At 46.8% G+C, this 11929-nt stretch overlaps 1 protein-coding gene across 14 annotated transcripts in view; it reads right to left on the bottom strand.

Annotated features, from left to right (window-relative positions):
- Positions 1–856: 856 nt before the first annotated feature.
- TENM4 (teneurin transmembrane protein 4) overlaps positions 857–11929 on the bottom strand; it is a 636641-nt gene continuing 625568 nt past the window's right edge. For all 14 annotated transcript variants that reach the window (XM_083435951.1, XM_083435958.1, XM_083435956.1 and 11 more), the window contains 2 exons: positions 7214–7356; positions 857–2681 (listed from right to left, as the gene is read on the bottom strand). In XM_083435951.1, the coding sequence (XP_083292077.1) occupies positions 1923–2681; positions 7214–7356 (902 nt within the window). In that variant the 3' untranslated portion in view covers positions 857–1922. The remainder of the gene's footprint in view (positions 2682–7213; positions 7357–11929) is intronic.

Genomic DNA, 11929 nt, shown 5'->3' on the forward strand with positions numbered 1-11929 from the left:
CTACAAGCCAGAGTGGGCCGTATTGGGGAAGGCTTGGCTCAGCAGAAGGGGCAAAGCAGGTGTAGTTTGGTAGACATGTATAATGTCTCCCGATGGATTGTTTTTTTAAAACTTCAACAAAACTGCAGTGGGCTTTCGGGATCCTAACTATGCGTGACATTGTGTTGCTCGCAAGCACATTATCCCCCCACCCACTTAATTTAATTACAGGTGGGGACAATAGGTTTGTGCAATTTTTATTTGCCTCACAACGTGTGGGGAGGGGCGGTTTAACCCTTCCCTCCTGTCAAAATCTTGTCAAAAAAAATCCCCCGCCCCCCTCATACTGCAGTTAGAAAAATGGTTTCCCTATAGTACCAAGAATAATAATAATATTTTTTTAATTATTTATATCCCACCCTCCCCAGCCAAAGCCGGGCTCAGAGCAGAATGTGTTTTCAAGTGCAGTTAGGCCCAGAATTTGACCAAAACAGTGTGTGTGTCTTTCCTCACAGACCATCTGCCCACTACATATCGCCAGCTACTTTTCTACTTGAAGGGGAAAAGATACACGGACTGAACGCCTTTCTTTCCTGAGGGGGGAAAAACAGCAAGGGAGTGGGATTCGGATTGGGAAAATGACCCTCAAGGGGTTGCTGTCGCTCCAATCACACCCGATTCCCCCCGGTCCCCACAGCAACACTGAATTAACAACCAAAGCCATTGAGAGATTCTCCACACACTCACACAGCCTCTCACATCCACATCTAGTTTGGTCTATCGCCCTCAGGAGGCGCCAAGAACATCCCATCACTAATGGCGTTTCTGCTGTTGGCTAGTTGCTGCCTCAAAAGATAACGGTTAAGACACTCCACCTGGTGTACAGAAATACTATATATTTAAGGAAGGTTTTGCCATTTGACAAATATACATCATAGGTGCTTTTTCCCCCATCCAACAGCATGTGCAAGAAAATTTATTCTAGTAGAGCGTCAATCTCTCCCAACCCCCGCACCCTGGGAAACCCCCCACCCCAGTCTGAAATGGGGTTTCAAACTAATAGGAAAACAAACAAACAAAAAGAAGCAAGGAAGATTTGCAGCGATACGTACTCTGTCGCACTCACACAAAAAAACCCAAACCAAACCGGTGAACAAAATAGCCTATCGTAGTAAAAAAGACTCATTTAAAAAAAATAAAAAAGAGATTATTTCCGTCTCGGGAAGGGAAAAAGACTCATCTGGCAAGTCTATAAGACGCAGCTATTTCGCCTTGCCCGGCTACTTCTGAGCTGCAGGATGGCCCAGAAACGAGTGTGAAGTGTGAAAATGACCTGCAAGTTCTCATTTGGAGGCTCATGTTTATCACGTAAAGAAGATTCAGAACAGTCTCCGGCTGCTGCTTCTTTGCTTTGCTGTGTGCAGCGCAGGATGCTCAAAGCTCGCATCCCCCCTCTTCTTCTTTCGCCTTTTCTTCTTTTTCAACCCAAACAGGGTTTGCGCGGAACGTACACAGAGACCCTTTTCTCGCCGCACGAAGAAACCGAACGGGTTTTGCATGGACAAATCCCCCGATTTTTCAGAACGTTGCACAAAGGGGAAGGGGAGATGGATGGACGAAAAGGACACAGGGTTTCCACCGTGCTCACACAAAGGTGAAATATACCTTCCGGTCCGTGTTTGTGTGTGCGTGCGTGTGTGTGTGCATGGAGGGAAATGATAACAGTAATGGGTGAGAAGGCCAATTTTAGAGAGAGAAAAAATAAAACAATAGGATGTTGCATGAGTTACAGTGCAACTGTATTATCATTCCACCCCAACCTTTTCCATCACAGTTTCTTTAAAAAAAGAAAAGAAAAAGAGGATTGAGTACAACACAGTCTGGTATGCGGCCACAAAAGAGCAGCTGTCTTTGGCAAGAAGTCAATGTGCCAACCCTCCCTGTCACCTCCTGCCCATCTCGCTCTGTCTCATGAAATGAATGTTGTTGGCGCTGTCCGAGAGTTCGGGGTACTGCTCCACGGAAATCACAAAGTAGCCGTCGTAGCCCTGAACCCTCCCTGTGCTCAGCAACTGCTGCTTCTCCCCTTCTGTCCAGGAGCGTGTCCCCTCCTCCCCGTCCCGGAGTCTCTGCTGCTCCTGCGCCCAGGCTTGGGTAACCGCTCGCTGCCTGGCCAGCTCCAGCACTCGGGTCTTTTCCTCGTCCAAAGTCGTCCCGTACCGGGTGTTCAGGCACAGTGCTCCGTACTGGAGCTGGATGTCCGTGTAACGTCTAGTCCTTCCGTTGAGCACCGTGTTGATTTGGGAGACGGTGACGTTGACGCCGTTCTCCAGGGTCCTCCTGCCGCCGCTGAGGCCCAGGATGGACAAGTCTCCGTCCGACGGCCCTTGCTTGACGAAGTAGTGGGTGTCTACGCCCTCGACGGTGAAGTGCAAGTCGTCTAGGTAGTGGGCGTTGTTGAGTATGGCCGCAACCCTCCGCCCGTCTTCGTTGGCCGTGCTGATGATGTCCGTGGCCACCCTGCCGTCTTTCATGGCGAACTTGACCCCTTTGCCGATGACGGAGCCCCCCGAGGCAAAGTTGTGGTTCTCCTTGGCTTCGTGGCAGCCGGCGATGCTGGAGCTGTAGATCTGCTCAAAGCGCTCCAGGGTGACGAAAGCCTTCAGCTGCTTCTGCACTTCGCACTGAACTCCCAGGATCGACTGAGCAAGCAGCAGAGAGAAGAAGAGAGGGGCTCATGTTAGTGATGGGTGCAGGTTGAGTAAACAACAGTAGCAGCAGCAGCAACAATAACAGCTTACAGCGCCTTAAAGACGAACACATTTAGTCTTTATGGCACAGAGGTTCGTGAATTAGCTCCAATACTTGTTAATAGACCACTGGACTTTCCCCGGTTTTTGCTACAGAATAATAATAATAATAATAATAATAATTTATTTATACCCTGCCCATCTGGCTGGGCTTCCCCAGCCACTCTGGGCGGCTTCCAACAAAATATTAAAATACAATAGTCCTTCAGATATTAAAAGCTTCCCTAAACAGGGCTGCCTTCAGATGTCTCCTAAAAGTCTGGTAGTTATTTTTTCCTTTGACATCTGGTGGGAGGGCATTCCACAGGTTGGGTGCCACTACTGAGAAGGCCCTCTCCCTGTAACTTGGCTTCTCTCAGCGAGGGAACCGCCAGAAGGCCCCCAACACTGGACCTCAGTGTCCGGGCAGAACGATGGGGGTGGAGACGCTCTTTCATTGGCAAGAGCTTCTGGGTTGTTCTGCACAATGTTATAAGGGACCTGGCTGTGATCGTAATTTTAAAACAAGAAAAAAAACCCACTTCCCTGTTATCTCAAAACAAGCTCTGTGCCTTTGAAAAGCTGCTTAATTTTAAGATCTAACGACCTTGAATACACCCTTTTAATAATACAGTAATGCATTTGGGAAGAGCATTTTCTTCCGCGGGAGAAAAACAACTCTTGGGCTGTGTGGCTGTGGAAATAAAAAGGAAGGGGCACAAACAGATTGTGCAGAGTTCAAAAAGACAGAGTACCCTGCCTTTGAAAATTGCTATCCGTTCCGTTTCATCTTCTACCATGTATTCCCCACCCCTTTGCCACTGAATTAGCGAAGGCGAGCGGTAGAAAGTGCAACTTGAATGGGAGCTAGCAGGCCTCTGATAATGGGGAAGCTTTCAGCAAACTGTTCAGGTAGAGAGAAATGGTACAAAAAACCCCCAGAAGTATGGAGAGAACTCATGTGTATCAGTAGATAAGAGCACTGAGGGAAAACCTGTGGATGCTGACATGAAGTCCCAGCTAAACCCTGGGAAAAAGCGACTGTTTTGCTTGGTACAGAAGGAGCATCTGTAAAGACATTAACAGCATGTGTGCAGATTGCCAAAAGTGACTATTAAACGTGGCCGCCACATCTCACGAGGGCAGATCTTTGATCCGGTGAAGGGTAAGTTAAACCACCACTCCCACCCAGTATGTTTTGAATGTGGGGGCAAAAGAACCAACTTTCTCCACGTGTCGGGGGCGAGTCAAAAGACCAACCAATCTAGCAGTGGAGCGGATTGCAGAGGCCATTCTGGCTTCCACGATCCATTTGGCAGAATGGAACCAATTTCAGCCCACTCGTTGCCAAAACCCTGCAGAGTAGATACGGAAGGAATAAAATGCCATGTTGCTCCTCCTTGGAGACGGCAGCGGTGGTAGGAGAGCATAGCAGTACAGTGGTGCCTCGCAAGACGAAAAGAATCCGTTCCGTGAGTCTCTTCGTCTAGCGGTTTTTTTGTCTTGCAAAGCAAGCCCATTAGCGAATTAGCGGATTAGCGCTATTAGCGGTTTAGTGGCTATTAGCGGCTATTAAAGGCTATTAAAGGCTTAAGGGATTAGCGGATTAGCTGCTAAAAGGCTATTAGCAGCTTAGTGCCTTAGAAAAAGGAGGTGGGGAGTGAAAAAAACCCCCCCAGGAATCGCAAGACATTTTCGTCTTGCAAAGCAAGCCCATAGAGAAATTCGTCCTGCGAAGCACCTCCAAAACGGAAAACCCTTTCGTCTAGCGGGTTTTCCATCTTGCGAGGCATTCGTCTTGCAGGGCACCACTGTACTTCCAAGTTGGAAAAGAGAGCTACAGTCACATCGCGGTTCACAGTGTAGGGAATTGTGGTTACGTGTTCCACTCCCTCCTTCGCCAGGAGAGCCTGCATTTCACGTGAGACAGTGGACATGTTCGAGAAATATCTTGCCATGGCCAAGAACAAGTTCCAGAGACGAAAGCAGAAAAGAAGTCTTCATTTTCTCATCAAAAGGCCTAGGAGTCAATTGAGTTTTCTGGATTTTTGAAATGGCTAGTGTAGCTTTTGATAGCGATCTAGGCCGAGGCATGCCTGTGCTAAATGAACATAATTTTGTGCACTAGAAGCAATGCTTAATAGCACTTCTAGATGCAGAAGGAGTCCTGGGTGCTGCAAGAAGCCCTCACACAGATCCTACTGCAATGACTGCTTCCCCTGGCTGCGGGGGGCTGGAAGGCACAGCCACGACAGTTGCATATCAATCTTTTAAGGATAGAGCCCTGCTCAGTCTTTATGGCGCAGAATTGATCATTGCTATGGCCAGGAGTTAAGCGCAAGAGGCCGAAACACTCGGAGCCTGCTTACCTGAACAATTTCCTCCTCCCATATACAGTCATACCTCATGTTACGTTTGCTTCATGTTACGTTATTTCAGGTTATATCCTGCAGCGACCCGGAAGTACCAGAAAGGGTTACTTCCGGGTTTCGCCGCTCGCGCATGCGCAGAAGTGTAAAATGATGTAACGTGCATGCACAGAAGCGCTGAATCGCAACCCGCACATGCACAGACACTCCGCTACGGATTGCACTTTTTTCATGTTGCGAAGGGGCCTCCGGAACAGATCCCATTCACAACCAGAGGTACCACTGTACAGTGGTACCTCGCAAGACGAATGCCTCGCAAGACGAAAAACTCGCAAGACGAAAGAGTTTTTTGTTTTTTGAGTTGCTTCGCAAGACGAATTTCCCTATGGGCTTGCTTCGCAAGATGAAAACGTCTTGCGCCTTTTTCTTAAAACCGTCAATGCATTCCTATGGGAAACCGTCAATGCATATCCGTACTTCGCAAGACGAAAAATTCACAAGACGAAAAAAACTCGCAGAACGAATTAATTTCGTCTTGCGAGGCACCACTGTATACCCAAATGAACCAGACATTGTGTATTCATGATGGTCTGTGCTCATGGCGATATTCGGGGTGGCTATTCGTGACCCCGCTTTCAATACTGTTTGTGGCGGCAAAAGGGTGGGCGTGGACCCTGTTTCCAATCAGTGCGTGTCCAGTAACTTCCTGCTGAAACCTTGTAACTTTTGACGCCACCAGTGCTCTGTTTTCGCCCTGCTTCTGTTGCGTAAGAGCACCCCTCCAATGCAGTAACACTGGATGTGTGGTTTGGTATAAATCACGAATGCACTATTATTGTACCCATAACCATTTGCAAATGAGGTAGAGGGGGTAGCGACTAAAGACACAGTCTTTTTAGTGGTGGTGCCCATTTGTCGAATGCCCTCCCTAGAGCGGCTTGCCTGTCACCTCCCAACATTTTGCAGCCAGTTATGGTCCTTTCAGTCCCAGGTGAAGATCATTTTGGCTTCCCAGACTTTTCAATCTTAAAATCTGTTGGTACTTTAAACATTATTTGCACTACTGTTGTTCGGTTTCCATTTTTCTTCTTTACGTTTCTAATTTTTTACTGTAAACTGTCCAGGGAACCTTGGCTATCTGGCGGTATATAAAATGTTGTAAATACATAAATATGAAAAAGGTTCTGTGCACCTGGAAGCAGTTATGTTTAGATCTGGAAAAGGGGTCCACTGGCTATTTACCCCACTGAACGGGAGGGTAGTTTGTGGAATAATTTAAGGACTCCAATAGGGGGCTTTCTAAAAACAGACAGTGACCTGGTTCCCACATCACATTAAACCATAAAGGTAAAGGTATCCCTGCCCGTACGGGCCAGTCTTGACAGACTCTAGGGTTGTGCGCCCATCTCACTCAAAGAGGCCAAGGGCCAGCGCTGTCCGAAGACACTTCCGGGTCACGTGGCCAGCGTGACATCGCTGCTCTGGCGAGCCAAAGCCGCACACGGAAACGCTGTTTACCTTCCCGCTAGTAAGCGGTCCCTATTTATCTACTTGCACCTGGGAGTGCTTTCGAACTGCTAGGTTGGCAGGCGCTGGGACCGAACAGCGGGAGCACACCCCGCCGCGGGGATTCGAACCGCTGACCTTTCGATTGGCAAGCCTTAGGCGCTGAGGCTTTAACCCACAGCGCTACCTGCGTCCCACATTAAACCATAGTTAACGTTTAACTATCGTGTAACGTGAATGAGCAGAATGCTGGTAGATTATGCTCAGAAATCCCTCCTTCACAACTCCCTCACTGTTGGCTGCAACAACCGAGAAGCTTTAGCTTGTCACATTAAGACTTGTGGTTGGCTTCTTTCCAAACAAAACAACCAAGGCTTAATCTTGGCTTACTTCTCATGGGTTGCTTGTGGGAAGCAAACCATGACTTTGGGTCCAAGCATCATGATAAACCAAGGCTCGTGGTTTGTAACTCAACACATGGCTCAGCCAGGAGTCAGGGAGGAGCAAAACTGGGTCTTTTGAAAATTAAACTATGGCTTACTGTGATGTGTGAACAGTGAGGTAGATTACCTTGCTATTGTCCCATTCTTGAGTCTTCAGTTGGGTGTGGATGAGTTCATAAGATGGCTCCACAGCATCCATGTCTGGCTTAGGATATCCAGGGATGACGTTGTGCAGTTGAAACCCAAATGTGAGCAGCCAGCTGTTGACATCTGGGATGTGATAAACGAGAAACCGAAGGGTTAGCTTGCTCATTATACTTTATTGCCTGTAGGCACCTGGAAAGAAAGTCAGGTAACTTGGAAATATCTTCCACCCAAAGTATGTGTGTGTGTGTGGGGGGGGAGGAATTGACTATATTTGCTCATGTCTATTGATGCAATGAATGAGGTGTCAATCTGAAGTTGCACATTTCCTAAGATGTCTATAGTGGCCACACGGCAACTCTACTTTCTCCAGATTTCATATTGCACGAGTTGGCCAAACGGGAAACAAATACACATCATGCAAACAGGCTGATGGCTTGCTTCTCGTTGCTATATTCTCAAAACTCTGTGTTATCTGCTAAAGATTCCGGATAGGGAAGATCTTTTGCTGGCCATGGAAAAAAGCCTTCCGTCTGTGTCTTTGAAAATCTGACAGAGAAAAGGCAATGTTGCTTTTTTATTATTTCATTACCATTAAAATTAAAGCACTTTGCTCTCAACAGCCATTCACTCTCTATATCAATAGCAGCAGCAACCAGTTTCTTAATAGCTTTGTGGTGTGATCTTCTAAGTTATGCAGAAATCTACCCTGCTTCTGAGCAGTAGGCTATTATACCACTAGGAATAAGCCAGTGTCATTTATTGGAAGGGATAGAGGTCAGGAGGAGACTTTTTTTTAAGATGTCCGAATGCTCAAAAGACAGTCAGGGCAACATCCAGCCATCACAACGCAGAAGCTTAGTCCTAACATTAAAATCAATGGAACCCCAAAAGAATTTAGGATCTGCCCCAAATATCAATCTGCAAAAATGAAGCAGTGTTTATTTATCTGTTAAGTAAAAACAGTGCATTTCATATGACACTGGGTACATTTTGGCTTCCACTCAATTTGGTTCCCTATATGTCAGAATGAATTCATTCTGGGGGCAGAGTAAAGAGCATGGCTATTGGAAACAGGGGTAATAGAAATGTCAACTCAATCTGCTCCCTCCACAAAAGCCAGTCACAAAAGCATTCCTTCTCCACTATAGGGGGGCTATGAACATAAACTCCAATTAATCTTAGGTATCCTTTGCCAGTTCTCCTTTAGGTGATCTTTTGCAACGCTCACAGCAAAATCCTAACATAGGTTTATTCAGAAGTTGCCCTGCATTCAATCAAATCTTATCCACTATAAGTGTGTTTCGAATCGCAGCCTCCAGTTCTGAACCATCGCCCCAAAATCCCCTCAACTTTAGGGATGGGAGAATCTGTAAATTGTGGTTTCACCCAGTTTCTCAAATTTCCAATCTTATATTCAGTTCATATTTCCACAACAATTTGCAATTATTATTATTTTTAATTACAAGGGGGTAGCCGTGTTGGTCTGCCGTAGTCGAAACAAAATAAACAAAATCCTTCCAGTAGCACCTTGGAGACCAACTAAGTTTGTTCTTGGTATGAGCTTTCGTGTGCATGGCATCTGAAGAAGTGTGCATGCACACGAAAGCTCATACCAATAACAAACTTAGTTGGTCTCTAAGGTGCTACTGGAAGGTATTATTTTTAAGGGGTCCTCATGAAAATTCACCATCTAAGTGAGAATTTCTCTTAGCATTCACACGATTGTATGCAATTTAGTCTTAATACACGTTTGTTGCAAGCAATTTTGTCTTGTAATGCATTTTTGGGATCTTAACTATTTTATTATTGATTTTGTTAAGAAGCGCAAACATGAAAAAGAAAGCAAAGAATACAAAATGTCAACCATAAAGCGTCACAGCCTGGAAGGACAAAAGTACAAAGGTTCAGCACAGCTCCAAAGGAATAAAGTATGGACTCGTGCAAAGATTCCCTCTGCAAATAACTAAGATTTATAAAAACAAAAGCATTGTCCACCTGTGAGTGCCATCATTATTGAAAATAAAGGTTCCAAAAAGGCTTAGATGAACCAGACATTTGCGCATACTGGTGGCACTGAACTACCGCGGGTCTCAATATTCATACTGGAAATAAAATCATACCATATAGCAAAAATGCCAAACAAAAAACCCCTGGTCATTAAAGGACCCCTGACCATTAGGTCCAGTCGTGGCCGACTCTGGGGTTGTGGCGCTCATCTCGCCTTATTGGCCGAGGGAGCCGGCGTACAGCTTCCGGGTCATGTGGCCAGCATGACTAAGCCGCTTCTGGCGAACCAGATCAGCGCACGGAAACGCTGTTTACCTTCCTGCCGGAGTGATATCTACTTGCACTTTGACGTGCTTTCGAACTGCTAGGTTGGCAGGAGCAGGGACTGAGCAACGGGAGCTCACCCTGTTGCAGGGATTCGAACCGCCGACCATCTGATTGGCAAGTCCTAGGCTTAACCCACAGCGCCACCCACATCCCCTACCCTGGTCATTAGAGTTCTCTTAATCTCAGGGTTGTGGGTTTGAGCCTCACACTGGGCAAAAAGATTCCTGCATTGCAGGGGGCTGGACTAGAAAACCCTCGTGGGTCCCTTCGAACTCTACAATTCTGTGACAAAACGGGACACAATGTGCTCAGCCGGCTGTACAGATGCTAACTATGGATGGGCCACGTCTAGTTTACCTTGTCTCCCAACCTCTCAAGCTCTCCCGTTTGATGGTTCTTGTAGCTTTTGACCAGCCAGCACTCCAAACAAAGATGATTACTATTTGATACCCTCTCTAAAATGGGATACTGGGAATCCGTCCCTCTGGGGTCTCTTCCAGCTCCGTGAATCTAAGTTGCCTTGTGCAGAGTCATGACTTGGCCCATGCGGCTAAGCACTGTGCCTTTCACTCAGACTAGTAACAACCACCCAAGGCCTCCTGCAGGAAGCTTCCTCACCTCTTCTGCCTGAGATCTTTTAACTAGCAATCCCAAGGGCTGAATCAATTTGATTCTCTCCCCCTCTTCTTTTTTCCTTTCCCCTCCTGTGACGGAACTCTTATTTGGGGACTTCCCTGGCTTTTTTCTGGCCCATGTAGGACCAGTCTGGAAAGTTAGCCTTGGTGAAGACTTGACATTTTCATCCCCCCAAAAGTTTTTGATTTGAGTTCCCATTGAAACGGGGCTGTATTTTAATTCAGCATACCTCGGGCTGAATATGCTTCATGTTGTGCACGTTCGAGTTGTGCTCCGCGGCAACCTGGAAGTAACGGAGGGTGTTACTTCCGAGTTTCGCCACTCGCACAGACACTCAATGACGTCATGCGCAGAAGCGGCCAAAAGTGACGCGTGTGTGCGCAGATGTGCCGTCGCTAGTTACGTTTGCTTCTGGATGTGAACGGGGCTCCGGAATGGATCCCGTTTGTATCCAGAGGTACACTGTATTTTAATGTTTTAATATTGTATTTTAATCTTGTTTTTAAGTTGTATTTCAATCAATTTGTTTTTATATTGGGTGTTAGCTGCCCTGAGCCTGGTCTTGGCTGGGGAGGGCAGGGTATAATAAAATTTATTATTATTATTATGAACCTGTGATCCTCCAATGCAACCATGCGCTCTACCACTTGAACTGCGGTCTGCCCCCCTCATATACTCTGCCACTCCTGTCTCCCTGTCTTTTGGTTTCAAACCAACTCCCCAAACTTGCTGCATTTTCCCACCCCTCTTTAACTGGCAGGCCATTTCCTCGCTTCAAGTCCTTCGAGACTTGCTGAAATCTTCCCATGCCACTGAATTCTTCCCTACCGCATTCCTGCTACTGTTAATTCAGTGTGTAGTGTCTGTCCAGGCTGTGCTATTCCTCCCCCCGAATGCACACCCACCCACAAATTACTTGCCCCAAATTTAATTCCGCAGCGACTCTGGTGGGAGTTTGGTCAAAGGCTGCCGTCTCTCTGCTCTGGCCTATATTTAAGGCACATGATACTTGTTTTTCCTCCATCCCTTAAGTAGCGCTTCTCATGGCTGAATTAACGCTTAATCGCATTGTTATTTTTAAAAGGCTTGATAAAAAGGTCACGATTAGAAAGGACTCAGCCGCTGCTCTCCTAGAGCGAGCCTCCTTAATGCAGTTTATTTAGATGCAATTTTGAATTTGGGCTGCCAGCTGATGCACACACGGATACCTCTGTGCAACTGATAGGAAATTAGGAGAACATTAATCATCCTTTAATCTGCAGGAAGGGGATTATCGGGTCTGGCTGAGCCCCTTGCAAAATGGAGAGCTTTGAAGAAGAAGAAGAGTTTGGATTTGATATCCTGCTTTATCACTACCCGAAGGAGTCTCAAAGCGGCTAACATTCTCCTTTCCCTTCCTCCCCCACAACAAACACTCTGTGAGGTGAGTGGGGCTGAGAGACTTCAAAGAAGTGGGACTGGCCCAAGGTCACCCAGCAGCTGCATGTGGAGAAGCGGAGACGTGAAACCGGTTCACCAGATTATGAGCCTACCACTCTTAACCACTACACCACGCTGGCTCACGCTTTGCAACAGGACTTCGCAAAACCCAACCATCAGCTGATTGTCAGGCCGTGAGGAGTCCCTTGCAAACTCCTTTGCAAGCCCCGTGTGGACAAGCAAAGGTCACTTGACCCCTGCCCACTTGCCAAAATCGGCCTTCAAGACCACATCCAGCCCCCTTCCG

Source organism: Podarcis tiliguerta, assembly GCF_965153285.1.
Source record: "Podarcis tiliguerta genome assembly, chromosome: 4".
In the NCBI taxonomy this organism is placed as follows: Eukaryota; Metazoa; Chordata; class Lepidosauria; order Squamata; family Lacertidae; genus Podarcis; species Podarcis tiliguerta.